General features: G+C 30.5%; 2 protein-coding genes across 2 annotated transcripts in view; one reads left to right on the forward strand and one right to left on the reverse strand.

Moving 5' to 3' along the window:
- The window catches only part of LOC116770062 (uncharacterized), a 72531-nt gene that overhangs the window by 42274 nt on the left and 4457 nt on the right, over positions 1–25800 (reverse strand). The gene's annotated exons all lie outside the window — the stretch shown is intronic.
- LOC133320220 (mucin-2-like) lies at positions 19977–23655 on the forward strand. The gene has a single exon (XM_061527873.1). The coding sequence runs from the start codon at positions 20412–20414 to the stop codon at positions 23604–23606; it is 3195 nt and encodes a 1064-aa protein (XP_061383857.1). The 5' UTR covers positions 19977–20411; the 3' UTR covers positions 23607–23655.

Raw genomic sequence — 25800 nt, forward strand, 5'->3', positions numbered from 1 at the left:
TCAATATAATTAATTTATCTTGTCTGTTTCAATATTTTAATATAAACATCTAATTTAAATTTTAAAACAGATGACAGAACAATGAATTATTTCCATGATAAATATGTTAGTGATACCTCATTACGCACACTCATTATGATTCGTTACAAATTAACGATCGTCTTATTCCTGTAAACATTTCTTTGATAAATGACCCGTCTCTAAGATTGATTGGAAGCGATATCATCGAACCGGAGAAGGGTAAACTAGCGTATTATTATAATACACAGATACATTATATTTACTTTCTAGTTATAACTATAGCTTAGTTATTATACAAATTATATTTTCATACTAAATGTATAGTAAGAAAATGTTTACGGAATTTAAAATGTATACTGTTTGATGAAAAAACAAAAAAAATGTAAAGTTAACTTGATTTCATATTTAATCGGTTTAGTTCCTTGAAGGAGATCAAATTTAATAAGTAAAAAAATTAAGAAAAACAACAACAATGTACCATCTCTTATCTCGTTGTCAATTTGTTCTAAGGTTCTTTTCAGTCTATTGTCACTTTGTTTAATCTAATTAAATTTCCCTTATTTGCATATTAATTATTTTTTTTATCTTACACTTTTAAAATAAATAAATATCAATAAGAAAACGATAATATATTATAAAACGAAATTAAAACATTTATGTCACTATCTTACAAGACCAGGAATTTTAAATATAAAAATACAATTATAGCTGTCACATACAGAAATAATAAGAGCATGGCAATAAATTGTCACAGAGAATTCTAATGGTTACTGATAAAGGGAGAAAATCCTATAAGGATGTTTCGATCACTTAAATGTTCCAATCAAAAATAATGAAGGGGATTATGCAAATACCCCCCGCATTAAAATTGCGAGGTTGGTAAAGTCTTTGAAAGTTAAGCCTAATTAATGACTCCGGTGCAGATGGGCGCAACTGATTGATCAGAGGATCCTTATCGCGATGGATTTCGTTATCCAACCCTCAAGGGTAAGTCCATCTTAATTTTTTACATTCATATAGACACACACATATATGTATGTATATATATGTATATGTGTGTGTTTGTGTGTATATATGTTTATCTCCAACGGCGTAAAATTATGCTTATTAGGATTATTATTATATTCAGGTGATTTTTCGTTTACCATTTTATTCCAGCTTTTTCATCGCGAAAGCCATATTTTATACCTTTCGAGGACAGCCTTTTTTAGACTACAAGGTTTATAATTTCTGTTTAACACCCTTGAGTAAAGTCTCATTATGATGTTCTCAGGAAGTGAAATTGTTAGAATAATCAAATTAATTAAGTTTTAATATTATTTTTGATCAAATAAAAATGATTGGAAATTTATGAGAGCATCACAATGTTGTTTTAATGTTAAAAAGGTAGGTTGTAGAATCGTGAAAGATATCAAAGTAGTCACTCAAATCGCGGTTTCATGATTGCAAGTGCTTCGTTGCTACCGCCTTATTACGCGGTACAGTCAATCGTCTAAGTGCTGAAACGAGGACGCCTTCACCAGTATCACTCATGACGACGGCCACACATTTCTTTATGAACACTACCAACACAACATTTAATAGAACAACAGGATTTCTACTTAAATACTAATAATATATTAGATGTGATGTATGCATTATAAAGTTTTATTAAAATGTGATGAATATAGGACAAATATTAGAGACCAAAACTCTTCGTGCAAAATCAAATTATGTCACAGTCAATATCGAACGGATTTGAATAATATCCGGAACTTTCATGTTCGTATTAGTCAGTTTCTATCTATCGATGGAGAATCTTTCAATTTTAAATTAAAAGTAACAATTGTATATACGATTTAGTCTAATATTTTTTTTAATTGAGTATTAATTTTACGTATTTACTTACTTAATATTATAAATCAATAGCAGTAGACGAATATCATTTCTGACTCGTAAATATTTCCATTTTGTTCTCCCATGAACACGGTATGAAAATAAGTCAAAGCTTTCGGTTTAAAAATGTAAAAAAAATACTTTATTCAAACACGAAAATATAGTTTTTTAGCATAAGTTCCAGGCCCGATTTTATTTTGCATTGAAACGATGATTGCACAAAAATATATTGGAACGTAATATTACACATTTCGTTATTAATAATTATCTTCAGACATTTCGATTACTTCGAAAATTATATTGCTGAAACAGACAAATATAAATATTTTGAAAACACCTTGTATTTAATCACGATATTTGTACAATTCTAAAGTCCAATGTAATTTTACCTAAAGGGTTATTATCTTTCGTACGCTTGTCTTATCCCATATGGCTACATCCATTTAAATTAAAAGATTAAGGTAGCCCCTATTTGAATATCAAATTATGATATTGCCTTTACATTGTTTTAGGTAAGTGAAATAAATTAATTTTAAGCTTCTTGTTCGAAAATTGGTACCATCGCCTCTCATAATAACAATAGGACAAGACTTCTATTTTACAACAATAAGTTTTAATATTAAGTTATTTGGATCAATATTATAATTCTGTTTGGTCCCAATCGTTTATCTAGTATACACCACATATTTTATAGATAATTTTGGAGAACAACGGTAAATATAGTTTCACTTGACACGTGAAAAGCTTTCAATAGGGTTACTACACGATATCCTAGTTGGAAAGCCTTTTATTTGTGGAAAATTCTCTGAACGAATTGCCTAGATTTCTACCTTTCTGAAGGACCATGCTTTACGAGTTAATGACTGCTCATCTTAACCAACGACAGTTAATGCAGGAGTTCCTCAGTAGGCCGTTCTTTCCACAATCCTTTTTTGCTGAACATGAACAGACTGCTGTTGGCGGCTCAGTAGATATCAAATAAAGTTGGAAAGAGATGCTATGGCAGAAAGTTAATTTCACATTTCAGGCCATCTCTGAGTGGGTTGATGTAAATTTTGTAAAATGTAACGAAACCGAAAACCTACCGCTTTTTCTTTGGGACGCTAAGAAAATATCGTTCACCTTGACTTTAATTTTTAAGAATATATATTTTGAATAGACCGACCACCTTCAATTATTTAGGATTAAATTGTCATCGAACCTTAATTTTGGGCTGTTAATTTAGTCCAAAGCTAAGGCAGTAGCTTGGAAATGCAGCGTCTATTCAAAAGAATGATAATACTTCATACCGGGACAACTTCTTTGTCTATACTACGCACAGGTTCAGTCGTGATTAAAATACTGCTGTCACTTTTGAGCAGGCGCTGGCAAATGTCACATTCTTGATTTGGACTTACAAGACGAGAGACTTAGGAGACGTGCAAAAAGACTTATTGGTGATGAAATCTTGATTAGTAACAATTTCATCAGCACAAACAAACAAAGTAGCCAGTCTCTTGGTATTCTATCGAATACACTTTGGAGGAATTGGACGGTTTAACTTCTATATCCCCTTTTTATTATAGGACAACCAGCCCCAATGGAGGTTCGAATGAAATTTCTACACAATACAAAAATTTTATCACATATTTAATTTAAATTTATTCTACTTAAACGCTATCCTACGGTAAAATTCAGAAAAGCCAGATAATAATTACTCTTTACATTTACAATTAAGTATTGAGTATACATAATATATCCATTGTTCAGATACTCCAAAATAAAATATCTCTTAATTTAAATTATGCTCCGGTTCCTACCATAAAGTAAATGTTGAAGTACTGAATATAATACTGCATCTATATAAAAGCGGTCTATTTTTCCGAAACACTGTCTGTGCTTGACATCAATGGCACCAAAAGAAATAAATACAAAAAGGCCCACACTTAAGGCCCCTTTGCGATTTACAATGACGACGTGTTTTGAATTGTACAGTCTACATTTTCAATAGTATCGTATTTCAAATATTCGTGCCTATTTTATAGCTGAAAAGTTTTAAAATATTTTTTACTAAGAGGTAAAATTAAATTTTCAACTATGTAACTTGTATGTTTTATAAATTTTGTTAAATTTTGAAATGAAAATAAAAATTAAGCGTGATAAAAATTTTTGCATCCATGATAACATCTTAAATTAGCCCAGCGTCACATATCTGCAAAGCCTTCTCGACACTCTGAGGGCCTCTTTCACTATTTTCGCTCTACCGGTCAAGGCTGTCTCTAAGAATTAACTATTTAATATAAACATTTTAGTTTTCGTGTAAATTTTTCCTTTTATATCTGTTGATGGTATAAAAATAATATAATTTGTCATAAAAATCAAGATGCTTCTAAAAGAAAGGTTTAAAATCAGACAGTTCTATAACATAGAAGTTGACTGGTTTTGTTGACTTTGATTTTAAATAGATTAATAAATGTTTTAATCAAAAATAAAAATAAGCTTTTATTTTCATGAAATAAAATAAGATTTTGTATAAATGTCAAATCAATAATAACAAAAGGTTAAAACATCAATCTTATTAGGTTATAAATAATAAGGGTTGGATTCATGAGGGAACTGTATTTAGCTGTCAGCTGATTTATTTCCTTTCCATTTTGCAATAATTAAACGAACAGATTGTAGACGTGATGGATGGTTAAGTTTCAAGTATTCAGGAATTAATGTATTTGTTTTCTTAACCACATCTTGAAGTATAATTTACAAGTTATGATGCAAGCTTCGTACGGTTGTAATACCATTCGCTGCTTTTTTTGAATTTCAGTGCTGTCGACTGTCGTGAATTTCTACACCTATTCAAAATATATGTAATTTAAAAGGTTTAAAAAAAATTAAAACAAGGCATTTTACAACACTAATACCATGTAAATAACCTACTGGTCTGAGAAATTTTCACTTGAGTGTTTTATTAAAAAATATGAAAGATTTGTTTCGTTGTATTTTTTTTTTAAAAGAAATGATAGATAAATCTCACGTTTTATGTTGCCTACTTTATAGTCCCATAACCTCACAGTGAAAACCAGAACATTCTCGGTGCCATATTAAAAATAATTTTATTCATTTCTATCCAAGCCATCAGATTAGCTTAGATGTTTATAAAATAAATTTTGTGTTAAAATGATATAATAATATTAATAAAAATAATAGTATATATTTTTTCGTGGTTTTCTTGAAACCCCGTGTGGGGTTGATACCTTTCAATGAACGTATTATTTTTTTTTAAAGTTTAAATTAATATAAAAAGGTAGAGAATAAAGTTATTTACCTATAATTGCTGTACATGTCTTGGAGCTTTTTTGGAACAGAAATACTATGCTGATTTATTTAAAGAAAACTTATACCGAGAATCCATCACCAAGTAATAATTGAATATTAAAACTTTCATATAACTTAGAACTCTCTTCGAAGATTAGGTTTTCAAATTATTCAGTTTGAAAGATAGTTGTTACGTATTTAAAATTACTCTTGAAAAGACAAATACTAAACTTGATGTTAGGTATCACCTTTGTTTAGATACAATGATTTTATTTCTGTATTTTAGATGTAAAAAATAAAAAGTTTTTTTTAAATAAGTAAAGGTTACAGGACTACCATATGATAGTAGTGTAACTGTAGTAGCTATACTTCAAAATCAAGTTAATGTTTTCGGTTTTCAAAATATTTAAATCCAACGGAATCAGCATCCATCGCAAATTTTTTTTAATCGATATCACATGAATAAATATAGAATTATGCTACTCCCTAGGTTTTGCAATTTTGAGTAATTCTATATACATACATACATAATATTATTTATTAAGTTGTTCTATATGATGATTTTAAAACTACCGGGCAGAGGTTCCAGGAAAACTACTAAACTTACATAGTTATTTGTATATAATAAGATTTAAATAAAAAAAAATTATAGCCTTTACATAAGACTACATAATTCAGTAGAGTAACGCTATTCCATTTCTTGTTTGGTGTCAGGAATCTGCTAATTCTCACAGCCAGGTGTTCGTTCCGCGGAGTTAGCAATGTCACGCGTATATTTAATCCATACAACAATAAAGCCCCGGCGATTCGTTTATTTTTAAATAAGTTTTTTCAGCCTTCGGTATGTAATGTAATTCGGAATATAAATCAAAAGAATGAAATTTACTTTAATTTATGAATTTAATCAATACCCTGTATAATATACGACAATAATTTTATACTCATACAGTATGTAACCGCGTAAGTAGGTTCTTGAGTTTTGAAACAGTCGGAAAAAAAATATTAAAATGTAACCCATCTCATATTTAACAAGTGTTAGTCACGTACTCGGATTTTGTGGTAGCCCGCAAAACCTTTGAAGTTACTTCTCGGTTTGCTGGGTTTTAATCTTTTTTAGAAATTGCGGATATAATATTGAGATAAAAATGGGTTTAATATATTGTACATGTGTTGGATTTAGACAGGAAAGGCATTAAGCAACAAAGGCGCTAAGGCCTTTCTGCTCTTTCACTCATTAAATCAATCTCTAGCATTTAGGTCATGGAAATAGTCTGGCTTGACCCAAAATGAGGAGGTCTATTGATATCTCTTCTTCATCTTAATGTTTCGTTCCTTGTCAGGGATTTTATCATGAGCGACATTGCTTCATTATCTAGTCAAACGATCGAAATCTTTAGTTTGGTGTTGGAATACGGATATGTGAAGATAATATTTTATTAGTATCTTCTTTCTTTAAGAAGGGAATTTTTGAACACGTCAACATACAAATCAACACAATTTTATGTACTCTAGCTTAGACCGTCTATTTTGTCGTAAAATCCTTAAACATCGGAAAGTCAACGTTTATATAAACATAACATACTTATTTTCTGTCGTTCACTTTCAACGTCGATTTCAATACATTTAACCACTACAAACTACTCGAAAACCATTCACTGTACATAGTACAATAAAATACAATAAAGAAATAGCTGTTTCCTTTTTATAGACAGAAATCCTAAAACAGTAATTTTCATTGTGGGACAACTCCCATTTCTTGCAATTTTCTCTGTTTTAGCGCACACGTAATAAACATGTCGTGATAAACTACTTAATGCACCGTAAGATACGTACTTTAAGAGAGTTTATCTCTTATAACACGGTATTTAACATTTATAACATTTTCCTTATAAACATTACAACCAATTTCTCCTTTATTCATCCTTTTTCATATATTTGTTTTTTACTGTAAACACCTTATACTTTTTCATTTAATGAAAACAAAACAAGTCACAAATAGGCATTGCATTTAGCATAGGCATTAGGCATTACCAAACGGCCATATCATAGAAGAGACGCTGAAATTATAAATGCTTTCTAGAAATAAAAATAGCATAAAGTAATTATAGCTTTCTATTAAATAACCTTCCTCCTGTCTTTTCAACGAAAAAAATATGACATAGAAACAATGATTGAATTGTTATAGACTAATGATAATTAAGAATTTAAATCAGGTTAATGATTTAATTTAAACTGTATATTCTTAATTAACGCAATTCTCTTGTGTTCAGACCACATTCAAAAGTGACGCAGTATATTTCTTGCCCACTCGCTAATCCAGAGGGACTTGGCGAAACCAACTATTCATCATAACTGTTGACAACACATAAACACTGCTACAGCTTACAAGCTGAATCTCTGGTAATTAAATTGTCAAGTTGCAAAAGTATTCTCCAACGTATATTCAAATGCTCAAGTATTTAAATTATTTTAGGGCATATCTCTTGTGTCATCTATACGTATAATAAATCTGTAGAGAGGTCAATTCTGTAAGTGAAATATATTTTCAAAATAACTATCAGGGGGTGATTGGTGATCGATACTGATGCCAAAAATGCAATCACTAAAATGTTGTCTGTCTGTTTGTATGTACTTTATAGAAACAAAAACAACTCCACGAGTTTTAACGAAACTAAATTCAATTATTCTTCATACCCCTAGGTAAGTTCTAGTATACTTTTCATCACGCTACACTTAATAGGAGCAGAGCAGTGAAGGGAAATGTTGGAAAAACGGGAGAAATTACTTCATTTTTTAAGCTTCCGACGCTTCTGCAGCCTTAATAGTTAAAGATAACAATAACACAATAACACGTGTAACTTCCGATAGCTTAGCAGTTCGGAGCTTTCTGATTATATTTGTTTACTCTTACGTTTATAATAATCTCACGCATCCCTAATTAAAAAAAAATAACACCCATTAAATAAAAACTATCATAGTAATCGGTATAGAAACACCAAGTTTATACACGAAATACGCTAATAGGCCATCGCACGTGAGTACTGAAATCATACTATAAGGATTATTTTTGCGTAACAGTAACAGCTATTTATTATAATATTCTGCGGTTCCTTATATTTTTCAAAAGTATTGTGAATAGTCATATTATATTGTCCAACTAAAATATGAAAGTTAATCTGTCTGTTACATCAAAACCACTGAAACGTGAGGAAGGACATATGCTACTTTTTTTACGAAAAACGACGGAATCGCGGACGAAGTCACGGGCAAAACCTAGTAAGTAATATAATTCTGATAAAATTATCATACTTCTAAAGTACTGAAATACGTGTATGAATTGTTGGAGACTTAATTTAACTATGATATCAAATATCAGCTAACTCTATAAGTAAACTGAGTTCCGTAACTCCTAATAGTTAAATTTCAAATCTAATGTGCTTTGTAAATTTCAAATGTTGAAATTAGTTTTGCCTTTCATTTGAAAGTTCCAATAAAGTAAATATGGTGTGAAATTCAACGAAATGAAAAGTGCCGTCGTGACTACTTACAAAACGAAATCATGATTGCCTCATTTCCAAAGGATATTATGCGAATACGAGTATTCCTATATCGTAATTCGCATTTCGGTCTGTGCTTTTAACATAAATTGTAGGCATGATTTATGGGATAGCTGTTTAACATTCAAATTATAAATTAACTTGCCCGAGGAGATATTACATGTATAAGGACGTTAAAAAACTTACTCGTAATATCATGAAATTTATTTGTTTAATAATAATTCAAGTAAATATTACCGAGGATAGAAATGTTGTATCTACTTTAAAGATTAAATAAAAGCGAAGTGTTGAGAAAAAATACAGTCTTTGATATAAATATTGTAAGTTAATCGTCACAGTTAACTCATCTTTATTATGTTACGTTGTTAAATATTAGGTATCAGACAAACTTGGCTTAACGCTGTGTTACAACTAATTAGATGAGAGACGTATCATCACGAATATTGTTTAAACTATATACGTACATATTTCAGTTACGACTTAACAGAATCCCGCCACTGGCTTATAAATATTTCTGCTAATTGAGCTAAGCACAATCACATTTGCTGTTCACAACGTACTAATTGATTCTAGTGAAACTAAGTACTATAGATATAAAGCAAGTAAATTTTATATCTTATTTTACTAAATTACTTTACTGTAAGCTCTAGATCAGGAAAACTTATGAAAACAATATTTTGAATAGTGAAAAAACATAATATCTGTTATACTAGGTAATATAAATATAGATCAAAATTGACATGGACGAAATATGACAAATATGTTATGAATTAAATTACTAGGAATATAGTTTTTGGGTTTTCTCTGTTATGGTTTTTGTAAATTTATTAAAAATATAATAGGTATGTTTAATAAAAAAAAGTCTTGGAAAATAAAATGAAATAGTTATTAATTGAGTTTTTGAGTATTTATTGCAAGAAGTTACATATACGATAACTACGATTATGTGATTAATGACAGCTGAGCGTTTAACGCGCTTTTGATAGGGCCCCTTAAACCTACACCAGTAATTCATTATAATATTCAACTTATTAATTGGAGTAAGAAGTGACATTTATTTAGTCACTACTTTCAGAATGAACACTTTTTACCTAGAGTTTAAATTATTGGTAATATATACTATCGTAACTATAGGAAAAAACAATAGACATATACTCCGATATTGATAGGAATAAAATCACTTACTGTTTGATAAATAATATTTAAATCATTAAATTTATTTCAAACTCTTAATATAAAGGTAATATAAGTCTATCTGTCTGATGATGCCTGATAACCACAGACCACAGTTCAATTCTTCTGTATCAGACGTTCCAATGAAATATATAAATGTTCTTCCTAACGACTAACCGCATATTTAATGAGACATTTTTCCCAACATTTATCTTTACCATGTCCTACTATGTGGTAAAACATAATATAATATGACTTATGACTTTTTAAAGAAATATAAAAAATAGGTTTCTTTTTATGAGGTGACATAAATTGTAATGAATCGCGTATTAAACTATTGATAGATTCTCGCAATCGTATTGCTACTACCACAGAAAAATTTATTAGAATAAAAAAAAGTGATTGTCAAGAGATATCAAAACAACGATTGAATAAATAAGTGTAATAACTGATATAGATAGGACCTTTTGTTTAGACACCGTCTTGAATTCTTAAGGGCAATGGAATGGCAATGTAAATTTACAAACAACCAACAGGCGTTTTTATCCTAATACATTAAATTATTTTTATAGGCGTTACCGTTTTACTATATTTAAAATAGATTTTTAGTGTTTCGACAACATTTTTTTATTTAATGTGTAAATAGATAGTATTACGTCAAATGTTCTTTATGTTGTATACAAAGTTCAAGTTTCTGTGTTATTTCAGCACCAGATTTGAAATTCAATATATTTAAAATTCAATCTTATTAAGATGCACGTAGAAGGAAATAGCTCATGAATAACTTGAAAGCAACTAAAAGATTAGAAATTTCATAAAACTAAGCTTTAAGTTTCGCATACAATTAATTAAATGTAAATAAAAGCTAAAACACATTTCCATTTTAACACGCGAACAAAAATATAAAAAAGCTATGCAACTCACATTTCAAGGAAGTCTTAGTACTCAATCAATATTGTTTATATGAGTGATGATTCACCATTTTTAATTCATATACAACCCAAAAACTTTTTTATAATGTCTTAATTTTATAAAGACAAAATTCAGTAGATATGGGCATTAATAAATTAGACAGCATTGATAAGACGTCCTTCAAAATAATTTCAGTTTGTCATTCTTCTTTAGAAAAATGACAATCAAAGTCACCAAACCTTGTCCAATTAAAATAGATACTACAGAAACTACAAGAATGTAAGTCAAGGTTTTTGAAGTAGGTCAAGGCACTTGAATGGGAAGTGACGTGTGACGAATTAGTTTTGGAGATAGCTTGTCAGTATTTTTTCATTGTGGGCACATGAGACGCGATCCTCAATTTTCAACTTATTTTTAACAAACTTTTTTTTATAAATCTAGTTATTTTTGAAAATTTATATGAGTTTCTAAAGCTATCCTTTTTTTATAAATTCTTCAAAATAGATTCAACATGCAATTTTAATCGTATATTAATAATTTCACCAAAAGTCAAAATTTCGTAACGTTTATATTAATTTAATAATCGCAAGACGTTTCCTTAAGGCATTCTGATCATAAGGTAATTATTTCTTTAAAAATGTAGTTTCCAAGAATCATTTAGACTATTATAACAACAGCTTTTAAAAAAAATTTATAACTCTTAGTACTTTGAAGACATTTTTCGTATTTTAGATGAGAAACGAAACATACATAACATTCACATTTCATTCTTACTTACGGCAATATTATAACCAATCGAAAAAAAAAATTACACGATAAACTTTAAAGTTCATTACATTTCCTTACAAAGATAAATCTTCATAACTATATTTTATCATGTTTTGCCTATTGTTGCCAGGACAACGAACTGACTACCAAATGGCAAAAAGATAATATAAAATGTATTTAATACAATCAATGTTATTTAAACATAAAGTATACGAACAGTGGCTCAATCAAAAATAAAAATCAATCATAATAAATTGTAAGCCAATAAACCATTTCCATTAACAGAGAATTACTTGACCCGACATGATAACTGCAAAGCCGAACATATGCCATCGGTTAATAGCCAATTAGCTTTCAAATTACACTTAGAAGGTATTGCTAATACGTTTAAGAAGGCTGAATGGAATAGAAATGTAATCTGACTTGAATTTATAAGTGTTATAATTATAATTGAAGGTAAATTATTGAATCTTTTCGGCTAATTTAAATTAGTAAGAAACTCCTCAAGTCAATCCAGCTTTTTATTAACTAATTAGTTAGTTTAATTCTTATGATCTACCATAACTCACATCGGAAATTAAATTTAACTAAAACAAAAATGAATGTAGAAAAACATGGATAACTTTAAGAGATTTACCAAGAAAGAGTGAATCGATATAAAGCTTTTTCATTATAATAGGATCTGTCTTTCATGCTGCCGGCAACATGTAGGGCTATTTTCTAAATTAACTACCTTTGTAAAAGCTGGCATGAAAAATAGTTAGTTTAATTGTCACTACAAAAAAGCCAGTCACAAAAAGTAATTTTGAAGTTGCAAGATATGGCAAAACTTTGAGACAGGCCGGTATAATTTTTGTTAAGTGCTGTTTATTTTTCACAGAGCGGTTAATTTTTTAAATAAACTAGATGTGAATTCACAAATTACTTTGTATAAACCTTCAGAGTTATCAACATTTCGTAATGAAAGGGTTAATGAATACATTAATCAATATTATCTATCTCCGGGGTTGTGGAAATTGTCTGTAGGTATGTATATATAACACTAGTCTAAATACTGAGGTTTTTTTTGGTTGACCTAATATTTTTTTTTGTGAAATGAAAGGAAATTAAATAAAATGAAAATGAAACATTTCTGTTTTACTATTGTAGCAAATGTATGTAATCAATTGTATTTTTTTTTTGGCAATCAAGCTCTATACTAGAATGAAAAAATATAATTTCTTTAAGATTAAACTCTGATATGAGATGTGGGATATATTTTCACAATTTTAAATATTGTCTATAGTTCGTTGTTCATGTTATTACTTACTCTTGATATTAATTTTAAAATGTGCCAAATTATTATTTGTAACACGGAAAGTATGTAATATATGAGCACAAATAAATGTTTTGTTAAAATATTTCACACTATCAGATGTATCTCAAAAATCTCATTACCAAAGTTCATGAAGGCAAATATGGAACACATTTGAAAAAGCCTTTGGCTGGTTTCGATGGCTGGCCCGTCGCCAACATCTAGCCATAATGTTAGATATCTCGTAACTGACATTCACATTTAGGTCATAATCATAACTTATACGCACTAGATATAAGCATTAAGATGTGAGACACACCACTCTTATAAAATTTAACAGATAAAAGTATAAAAATTACCTTCCCGAGATATTGCATGTACTATAGGGTGAGATATAAAACATTTACGACTTTTTTAAATAAAATTTACAAATATTATATGGCATGTGTATATAAAATTAAGTTAAATTTTTATAATAGCAAATTTGTTTAAATTTAAAGTTCTTAATTTATTGATCCAATTATAATTTCCCTGGCATAAGCAAGAGCATATCAAATTTGTAGTACAATCTAAGATAAGGAGATTTAATATTTCAAATCTCCTCGACAGCTATAACAACTAAGTTATGTTTCAAATAAACTTAGTTCGTATTTCTTTAAAAACTAAACACATTATTCCTATGATATTCTCTATAGGTTTAGGTTCGATAAAGGTTTCTTTTAATAACGCTAAATTATGACACAATTTCAATGTCATTGTTATTAATAATGAGTTTTTAATTTTAGTATATTTTGTTTATAAAAGACTACTGTTTTGCAAAGAGCTACCTAGAATATATTATTGTATATTCCGGCTACAAATTTTATCATCTATAACGGGTTTGTAAAATGTTATAAAATCGACAAAAAAAATTATGCATCAAATAATTAAGATACATAATATTAATATAAGTTAAATAGTTGACCAAAACGTTAATATTTTATCGTTAAATGTATGCGTGACATGCCTATTATTATGTCTTGAAAATTAATGGTTTCCAAAACTATAAGTTTCTTTTATATTACAATAGAAAAGTTCTCACGGTTCGATTCTAATAAGGTGGTTTACTTAGTAATGTTTAAAATTATAAATCAATTTGGGTGATATTTTTCGGCCTATCATTAAATGATTCGGTGGGGAATACAGTCAGACCTTTTCGTATTTACATAGTTATTTTAAAGATCCACATTGTGAATAAACAAAATCTATGATGCAACATAAAACAGATTTAAAAAATAGAAATGTGAAACGAGAACAATACGGCTTTTGTTAAGGAAATATTCTGGTTTTAGTAACTGGTTCAAAAATAAAACTAGTTTCATGATTTTACCAACTTTATATGATAAAGTGGAGCGCGGCGCCGACAATAAAACACAACCTTACAAATGTCCCACACCTTTTGTTTAGTAAAGCATGACCTTTGTTTAAATGAAATTCAGAAAAACATAATCAAAACTAAAAATAAAAACAATCTTAAAAAAAATATGTAAACTCATTTAGACTTTCAATAGAAAAAAGGGATATTTTTTACAAGATGTTTATTTTGCTATGAAAAGTATGCTTCGTTAATTCTTATAAACCATGTTTTTATGCAAATGATCGTAGCAGATAATAATATATATTCAAGCAAATGTCGTGGTGGTGCCTGGAGGTTAAAGGACCGCCTCTCATACGTGAAACCGAAACCTGGCAAGTACCAATGTGATTTTTCATAGTCATATGTACTTTCTTCTTTCTTTCATGGTCATATGTACTTTCTTTCCGATAGGCTGATGATGATTCAAGCAAAAACAAGTGACAAATGTTAAGAGTTTTTTATTATTTTTATGAATCTTATCAAGTTAAAAATATATTTAGTATTTAACAAATAATCATACTATTCCATATTGAAAGATTTTAATCGTATTTTTATATTTTACTCTGTCATATAACGTATGGTCGCGTCGCTTCGGGTAGAATTTAATAATTTGTAGGAACATACTTACTTCACACAAAATTTTATATAAAATTCGTAGGAAATGTTATACGTATAAATGGTAAGTATAAATTATAATGGTTATCCACTTTAAGATAATTTTACTCAAAACGGGCTTAATATAACTAAATAAAAAAATAAATATTCCTCCTTCAATGTAATAAAACTTCTAAATTAAAAATTTAAAAGTACTGTAACAAGATACGAAGAAAAAAAATTAATCATAGTTCCAATATTAATAGCAATATATTTGAAAATATTGTAGGTCAAGAGAAAAACTATATACCTAGTAAAAATATTGTACCATCCATACTTAATAATACATTTTTTTGTTAATTACAAAACTCATTTAATATTCCTGCGAGCCTATCAACTATGTTCATTCACATATATACATGAACATTTTACAATGTAACGAAATTCGCATGTTACGTTTTTATTATAAGATAGCAAAAACTCGTTTTACTTTTATATTTATTTACATTACAAATAGTTCAAATATATATATATATATCTACTATATAAAATTCTAGTGACACAATGTTCGTTCCCGTACTCCTCCGAAAAGGCTTGACCGATTCTCATGAAATTTTGTGAGCATATTGAGTAGGTCTGAGAATCAGCAAACATCTATTTTTCATACCCTTTAGTGATAAGGGTTGTTTACCCTTAAACATTTTTTTTTTAATTTTTTAACGATTTTTTTTGTTTTTATTTTTTTATTGTGGCATCAAAACAATACACACAACCCCTATTTTTTTATATACATATATGTAAACACAATACGAGTGTATGTTTGTTTCGGCTAATATCTAAAATGGCTCAACCGCGTTTAACGGGACTTATTGGCAGGTAGCTGGATGTAATAAAAAGTAACTTAGGGAGGCAGGGCGCATACGGGGCTTTAAAGTTTTATCATAGTTTCTTATTATTTTTCTTACGCAGACGGAGTCCCGGGTAACAGCTAGTATGTATATATATATATATCAACTCCGGACTCAAAAAGGGTATTATTAGTATGGCGTATGTTTATGTGTGGCTGTCTGTGGTATCGCAGCTCTTAAACGGATTTATTGATTTCGATGAAGATTTTTCGTTTGATAGCTAACTAACAAGCTTTCCTTGCGGTAGTTCTCAGCTATGTTTGATTAATACAAGTAGAGTAGTGTAAGAGTATTAGCCCGTTTCCAAAACGTTGTAAGGCATTTTTTTTTTCAATATACTAATACAAATATTTTCTACAATATAAAACTATAACACTATACCCTAATACTATAATGCTATAAAATTGTAATAGTATAATATTATTTTTTTAAATAGGATTTAGTGTTCTTTTCAGCATGCTTTTCAGCATGATCAAGTTTTTTTTTAATATTCAATCAGAAAAATTTTGTTTTTTTCTTAAATAAATTACATACAATTTGATGGCGACAGTTATTGTTTTTTTAACTAGTTAAAAATAATAATTTAAAAGCTTAATTTTCCTTTTATAAAACAGTTTTAAATCAACAATACTATTAGGTATTAATCACCCATTCTTGTAAGATAATAATATTATATATAAATTAGACTCTTGTTTAAATATGTTAATATTACAAATACAATTATTGCAAACCCTCATTATTAATAATAATAGCAACTCGATAAGAACCATTAGGCTTAAATTAAAAGAATCTTAAACTGTATAGAAGTCACTAGTTTCAGGTTGTTCACCTCTAGTCATGTACTTTGCTTTTATTATTATCATTATATGAACCATAGTATATCATTAATTGAAATTATTACTCTGAGTACGTAATTAAATTGTTAACACATGAATTTAATTACTAACAAAAACGTTAATATTATTTAATCGTCCTATATTACCCAATTCACAATTTTTTTATTGTGATAACAAAGCAAAATTGTCACATAACATTCGTCCCTGAAATTAAAAAAAAATTGATAAATTATTTGATTAAAAAAAATTTAATAATTCAAAAACTATCGTTTTTATCGTAAAAATAAAAGACGGTCAAGGATTGCGAAATAGTAAAATTTTCGACAGGCTTTTTTTATTGCCTCTATTTACATTGCTGAAATACTACTACTACTACTACTGCTGCTAATACCTACCAATCTAGTTTAAATTAATGAACATTTGTAAACAGTCATATCCTGCCATTTGAGAATCTTTGTCGAATCGATGGTTTAATTGTAACTTTCGAAAAATTCGTAAGCAATTTTTCTATTGCCTTTTACAGCTGGTTGTTTATTTTGAATTGAAATTTGCTGTCGAGATTGTGGTGTCATTATTGCATGATAAATGTCTTAAAATAAATCTGGAGTCCAAAAAGTATAAAAGGATTTTATTATTATGTAAAGTATTATCACCATAATATAGCATTTATCAACTTCAACGAAAAAAATAAATAAATAAATTAAATTTTAACGAATCATATGTCTTGTACAATATTTTTGCATTCAACTGTGTCCTAAATTCCTAATTGCCATCCTACTGTTCCCTTTTCAAACGTTAATGACTTACCCAATTTTTGCTCGAGTCCTATTTAAAAATAAAACTTTCCGAATCTCGTTCTTTTGTCACAATAAATATGACTTCAATGAAATCGATTTTAATTTTATTTCAATTACATTTAATTCTCACATTTCAAAAATAGGCTGGTTTTCATAAAGAACAATTAATTCTTATCGTTTATATTGCTAATTTAGTTTCTCTTTATATCACTTATTAACTTTTAAAGTGATAAAAATAATGCCCCATAAAGAGTAATAAGTTATTGAGATATATATGTATCTATTATAATGTAGCCTTGAAAAATATACGATATTAAAAGGGAATATTAATGTTATAGCTATTCTTTTAACTAATTCCAGCTTAAACTGCATTATCGGTCATTAGGCTTCGTCACTAAATTCTCGATGAACGTCCGCTTCAAGCGTAAAATATGAGAAAATGCTATTATCAGCTTTTCATGCAGCTTGTTAAGAACACTATTGGAAATATGCACAATATAAATTAAATTTAACGTATATTTAAATATGTTATTGAAATAAATATGCACTATATTTATACTATCATCTAGAGTTAACAAAAATGTAATACATTATATGAACAATATGACCGTAAATCAAAAAAATTACCATCCCAAATCATAATGTTTAATTTTATAACTCCGAAAAAAGACCTGTAATACTTCCCAGACATGCCATGGTTGCATTTAATGGCTTTATTATCATAATTTTACACAAAACAAATAGCTATAGAATTTCATTCGTGATCTACTCCCACTAATATTGTTGAAAAATGTGCTTTCTTAATGAGATGCGTGGTTAAATGTTATTTTGGTAATAAAAATTATATCGTAATATTTCATGGCAGCTAAGAGTTTTTTTTAATGTTTGAATAGCCACTATATGAACATTTGAATAGCCACTATAAAAACATTTGTTCTTTTTATTTAAAGCTAACACGAAAATTCTAAAAATGATGACACCCACGTCACTTATGATTATTTCAATAAGTCTTCTAGTAGCTGTAAGCACGGAACACTGTTGTAAGTACGTATTAATTTTTTTTACTTGCGATATAGATTAGATTCTAGACAACTTATGACTGAATATTTGAAATTTTAATAATTCTTTAGTTTATAGCTATTAACATAAACATGTTTATATTTATTTATATCATACTTACAAGTTCGTTATACAACGAACAAGTTTCGTATCAATATGAGTTTGTGTACTATTACATTTTTTTTGCTTGTCGCCTTAAAATTAATCGTCAGCCAAAAACAAATTATTATTTATTCTGACTTTATTAACAAAAATGACTTAAATTTTTTTCAAACCACGTTCCCTTGGATAATTGATAATATAGGATCGGAGTTAAGATTAAAATATCACTTTAAAGACAGTGGAAAAAATTCGGGACCAAGACAGTGTGTTCTGATGCAGTTGAATAAAAATACATATCTTCAAGCCGAATATCTTAAATGTGAGGCATCAGGGAGAGAAGCCACTGATTGCATCAAACTTTTCCCAATAAATTTTGGGAAATACAATAATTGCCTTAAAAATAAAGTACACTATTTTGTTAAGTTAGCAGAACGAGAATTCAAAAAAATAAAGTCAACCTCATCGCCTGTAATCCTTCTTCCAAGAAATCAAGCCATTCATAATGTTGTACCATTAGATGTGTTACGTAACATTTGTCAATTATATCCACGGAAAAAGCCGAATGGGTGTACCGATCCAACCCCAGCTCCAGATAATAAAAGCGGAACCAACAATACTCAGGCACCAGATACAAATAATTCAAATTCAAATAACGAGACATCTACAACAGTCCAAACAGAGAATATTAACTCGACAAGACAGGAGATCCCGGGGCAAGCTTCTACAGCAAACACTGAAGCAACTGAAGATAGCCAGACAGCAACAGGATAAAACAACAACCTGAATTGTAGCAAAAATTAATTTCAATATAAATATAGTAGTGATCAATATAATTAATCTAATACATTTAAGGAATCAAAATTACAATCAAGGTATATAGCATTGTTAAATCTTACACTCTTCTCATCTACTCCTGAATATCTTCGTATTAATTATATTTAGTGAAAATTTAGAGAACAAAACTTTTTTTATGTCAAATGTGCAATTCAACATAATGAAAAATAAAACATGTATATTAAATAATATGTTTCATTCAGAATTTAAATCAAGCTGTATTTTAAGTATTATAATAATTTCTTAAGAATACATATTTTTATTTTATAACCCATTTCAATTGCCAAACTTATACTAGTATAAGAATTACAGCATTAAATGGTATATTTACGACACAATAAAAGGTGTCCGTTTTTGTCGATAGAAGCTGACAATGAACAGGTTATATATTTTTGTTTTACTAAACTAGTTCTCTCACTATCTATAAAATTTAATTTAATTACTATAAACGTTTCTTGATAAAACAACACTTAAAAAGTAATAGGCTCGTAGTAAAAGTAAGATACTTATTATATATAAGCTGGATTGCTACCTGTTATTTCTCATCAACATGGCATTTCGAATACAAGTTATAATTTTACTCGTTGCAGCATCATTTACCAGTTGCCATAAACTTGTGACTATATTATCCGATTTTACAAGCCCCTCGGACTTATTTTTTTTTAAAAGAACATTGCCCTGGATTGTCGATAATATTGGTTCTGATATAATCTTAGACTATCATTTTAAAGACAGTGGAAAAAATTCAGGTCCAAGAAAGTGTGCTTTATCTCAACTAAAACATAATGCATACTTGCAATCTATATACCTACAGTGTGAAGCGCAGAAAAATTTAAGACAGGTATGTCTGGATGAAGTATTTATAAACAGTAATGAACTACACAAGTGCATTAGATTTAGTGTCAACAGTTTTGTAAATCAAGCTGAAAATGAATTTAGTAAAAATAATCCATCTAAAACACCAGCAATATATGTTTTGGGGAAGAAAAATATCATGGACGTGAATCCCCGAAATGTTTTAAGAGAAATTTGTAATTTGTTTGGAAAGATAAAGCCACATGGTTGTGTGAATCCCAGCAGCATGCCAAAAGATCCTAAAAATGGTCCAGCAGATTCCAATTCAAATATAAAACCTACTCCTAAAAATAAAGAACAACCTCCTCTAACAACAGAAAGTGAAAGTACAGGACAAACCATAGAAACTTCCGGTGTGACAACATCAGAACTTTCCACATTTCCAGATAGGAGGCCATATTCATTTTCAAGCACAAACTCAACTAATATTGTAACCGAAATGTCTTCGTTAGTAACAACTTCAGATCCTGAAAATAATTTTATGACTGAAAGAAGTTCCATTATCAATGAGGCTGCTTCCCTAGGTCCTGAACAAATAACAAATCCCGAAAAATCCGGATTAAATGAATTACCACTTGCGAGTACATCCACAACTTTAGCTTTAGAAACAAGCCCTTCGGTCACAAAGTCTCAAACAGGTGCACATATAACAAGACCTCATAAAATAAAGCCGCCGAAAACAAAACCACATATAACAAAGCACCCAAAACATAAACCTTCAGTAACAAAACTACCAAAATCACATAAAACAAAACACACTGTAACAGTACAACCAACAACTATAAGTTCAACCCCTATTATAACTGTTGTAACTGAAACTACGCTGTCTCCTTTAGAAACATCATCACTCGACCCTATGAATCGGCCGGAAATATCTAGCCTAGCAACAGAAACCTCATTTACACCAATTTCAACACCGAGAGTCACTGATATGATGACAGAATCATATATAACTTCGAAAAACCCAACTATGGATACTCAAAATCCCAACATATCTATTACGACACACGAAACTTCTTCACCAAGCGACGCAAAGCCACCGATTTCAACACCAGAGATTACTAATATAATAACAGAGACACCTTTAACTTTCAATCCTATTGAAACTACCGCCCGGGGAGAAAATTCATTACCAAGTGTGACTATGACATCCATGAAAATTTCAGGCGATTCTCAAACACCGACAGTAACGACTATACCTGGGGAAAATCCAGCTAGTGGAACAACTGTCTCACCCGGACAGACTCCTTTACCTGGTGGGACTCATCCACCAAATCTGACTTCTCTTCCTGAAGAAAGTCCAGATTCTGAAGAATCTGCTGAATCAGAAGTAACACATCCACCTTCAGTAACGACTGCCCCGGAAGGAACATACAAACCCGAGAATGGAGTTACTGCCTCATCAGGACAAACCAGTGCACCCGCTGAAAGTCATCCACCTAATATGACTTCCATGACATCCATGACAACGTCAGGTCATTCTCAAACACCGATAGTAACGACTATACCTGGGGAAAATCCAGCTAGTGCAACAACTGTCTCACCCGGACAGACTCCTTTACCTGGTGGAACCCATCCACCAAATCTGACTTCTCTTCCTGAAGAAAGTCCAGATTCTGAAGAATGTGCTGAATCAGAAGAAACACATCCACCTTCAGTAACGACTATACCGGAAGGAACAAACAAACCCGAGAATGGAGTTACTGCCTCATCAGGACAAACCAGTGCACCCGCTGAAAGTCATCCACCTAATATGACTTCCATGACATCCATGACAACGTCAGGTCATTCTCAAACACCGATAGTAACGACTGTACCTGGGGAAAATCCAGCTAGTGCAACAACGGTCTCATCCGGACAGACTCCTTTACCTGGTGGAACCCATCCACCAAATCTGACTTCTCTTCCTGAAGAAAGTCCAGATTCTGAAGAATGTGCTGAATCAGAAGAAACACATCCACCTTCAGTAACGACTGCACCGGAAGGAACAAACAAACCCGAGAATGGAGTTACTGCCTCATCAGGACAAACCAGTGCACCCGCTGAAAGTCATCCACCTAATATGACTTCCATGACATCCATGACAACGTCAGGTAATTCTCAAACACCGATAATGCCTGGGGAAAATACTGCTAGTGGAACTACAGCCTCGCCTGGACAGACACCTTTACCTGGTGTAACTCATCCACCAAATCTAACTTCTCTTCCTGAAGAAAGTTCAGATTCAGAAGAATCTGCTGAATCAGAAGAAACACATCCACCTTCAGTAACGACTACACCGGAAGGAACAAACAAACCCGAGAATGGAGTTACTGCCTCATCAGGACAAACCAGTGCACCCGCTGAAACTCATCCACCTAATATGACTTCCATGACATCCATGACAACGTCAGGTCATTCTCAAACACCGATAGTAACGACTGTACCTGGGGAAAATCCAGCAAGTGGAACAACTGTCTCACCCGGACAGACTCCTTTACCTGGTGGAACTCATCCACCAAATCTGACTTCTCTTCCTGAAGAATGTTCAGATTCAGAAGAATCTGCTGAATCAGAAGAAACACATCCACCTTCAGTAACGACTGCACCGGAAGGAACAAACAAACCCGAGAATGGAGTTACTGCCTCATCAGGACAAACCAGTGCATCCGCTGAAAGTCATCCACCTAATATGACTCCTATGACATCCATGACAACGTCAGGTAATTCTCAAACACCGATAATGCCTGGGGAAAATACTTCTAGTGGAACTACAGCCTCGCCTGGACAGACACCTTTACCTGGTGTAACACATCCACCAAATCTAACTTCTCTTCCTGAAGAAAGTTCAGATTCAGAAGAATCTGCTGAATCAGAAGAAACACATCCACCTTCAGTAACGACTGCACCGGAAGGAACAAACAAACCCGAGAATGGAGTTACTGCCTCATCAGGACAAACCAGTGCACCCGCTGAAAGTCATCCACCTGATATGACTTCTATGATATCCATCACAACGTCAGGTAATTCTCAAACACCGATAATGCCTGGGGAAAATACTGCTAGTGGAACTACAGCCTTGCCTGGACAGACACCTTTACCTGGTGTAACTCGTCCACCAAATCTTACTTCCCTTCCTGAGGAAAATCCCGATTCAGATGCAACTGCTGAATCAGCAGCAACCCATCCACCCACTGTTACAACTGCTCCCGAAGAAACAACAGAGTCTTGTGGCTGTTCCGATTCAGAAAAATCTCACGAACCAACAGATAACGAAGAGTCATCCAAAAAAAAACCTCTTATAGACATAAATCTAGATGTTTTACTAAAACCACTACTGGGAAATATCTTATAAATTATATCTATTTACGTGAAGTTTTATCATTTAAACCGTCCTACTACCTTTGCCTACCGACTACCTGTACTACCTTTTTAATAATTAAATTAGTAATCATACATTTTCATCTACCATTGGTTGTATTTATTTTATTTTTAAATGGTTTCTACTCGGTGAAAATCCGCAATGTTAAGCAAATATTTGTTCAATATTTGTGGGGTGCAGATAAGTTCAGTTCATTTGTTTTGTCGAAATGTAACTTTATTTTTATAGAGTTACAAAAATATTTAATTAAAAAAAAAAACTGTAGTAGGAGTTGGCCTTGTCTCTTTTGCCTTAATAAATGTATTTACAGATCCTTTACATAACATTAATACTAATATTACATCTAAATATATAAATATAAAATATCACCTATTATTTCACCAATTTAATAGTAACATTGCCAGAGGGAAAGTCATAGTAATGATTAACACCTATAGTTCGTGACAACGCTTTATTCAGATTAGTGGAATATTTTGCACCTGCCACTATAATTCATCTTGCGAATAACATGGAACTACGGGATACAAGTAACAAATGTCCATTATATTTCATAAAAGAATAGACAAAAAAATCCACAAAATACTTTTAGTCCTTAGTTATTGCCAGCAACAACTTACATATTTTGGAATGACAAATAGATAACGTTCAAATAATTATGAGAATGTAAAGTACAGTCAATATAACAAATATTTGTGGGACAGATAGGTACATCTACTTGTGTTGGTGATAATATAAATTTTGTTTATGTCAAAAAAGAGAACAGTCCTCTGATGCAAATAGTATTTCCAGGACATGAATATACGAAGGAAGGGGTCTTCTGCCTCATAAGACTAAATGCAGATATGTCAGCATCCTGTAGCTGGTAACCATCAAAAACAATCTAAGATAATTAAGACTCCCTTTAAATTTGTTTGTATATTTAATATTATTTGAAGACAAAAAGAAAATATATGCATATAATATCCATTAATATCAATACTATTCCATGTTACTAGTTGGTCCTGCAACACGTATATAATATAATATTTACATTGATTTAATTGTCTACATACGAATTGAATTCTCAAATATATTTTCTTTAATATAAAATAGGTACTCATTATATCAAAATTATGATGGTAGATTTACACTCGCGTACGAGTCGCGAGACGAGGCACGAGCCGCAGCACAAGGTGATAGTGTAAATAGTCGCTCGCGTCCGGAGGTGCGAGCTGTGATACGAGACGAAGCACAAGACGAGGTACGAGGCGAGAGTGTTAATGTAGTATTAGGTGTAATAGTAGATATTTTGTAAGAGGGAAAAGTTCAATTCTGACGGTTCCAAGTTAAGAGAAATTTGTTCATTTCTTTCTCTACAGCATTAAATATAGAAATCCTCCAATTTAGAAATAAAAATAATTAGATTTTGATTAATTATGTTTCATCTACCGTCTTTTCAAACATTATGAATCAATAACTAATATCAATATTACGTAAAGATCGAAGCGATGACAGCGACTGCAGGACTTGGGACATCTCAATTTTGATGGTACAATTTTCTTCTACAGACTTTTCGAAGTTAAACCATTTATAATTATAGAATGATTGTTCCAATGCTATGTAAGATTTAATATCCTGATTGGAAAGTCGTTTCGCAGCGAATAATAAAAAACTAGGAAATCATTTAACACATGTATTAAAAGAAAAAGAAACGTAGTAATAACTTAATTTGTTATGAATTTCTTAATCTAAAAGCTACTTTTATTTTTGGTCATATAACTCAAATTTTATTGTTAACGGAATACCTATAACGCAAATGTAATTATTTATTTATCAACAATACAAGTGACTGACTATTCACATGAAATAATAGTAGACATTCATTGAAATATGTACATTTAATAAATTACCAATTTGGTTAATGCGTTAGCAAAACCAAATAATTTACAACATTATTCATTTTACCATCATGATTATAAAATCGCCAAAGCTATCATTGTTTTGTCATTCAGTACTTGAATATCTATTCTGAATTTATCATCCATTCGCTTAACCCAAGTATGCATCGACATTAGATTTACGTCAAGAGTTTTTCATTGACAAATCTGCGCACTTTATAGTATTAATGTACATCATTGAATAGAAAACGAGGAAAGTTTCGTATGTAGTATGACGAAGCAAACTTGTG

This window comes from Danaus plexippus (genome assembly GCF_018135715.1).
Source record: "Danaus plexippus chromosome 13 unlocalized genomic scaffold, MEX_DaPlex mxdp_15, whole genome shotgun sequence".
In the NCBI taxonomy this organism is placed as follows: Eukaryota; Metazoa; Arthropoda; class Insecta; order Lepidoptera; family Nymphalidae; genus Danaus; species Danaus plexippus.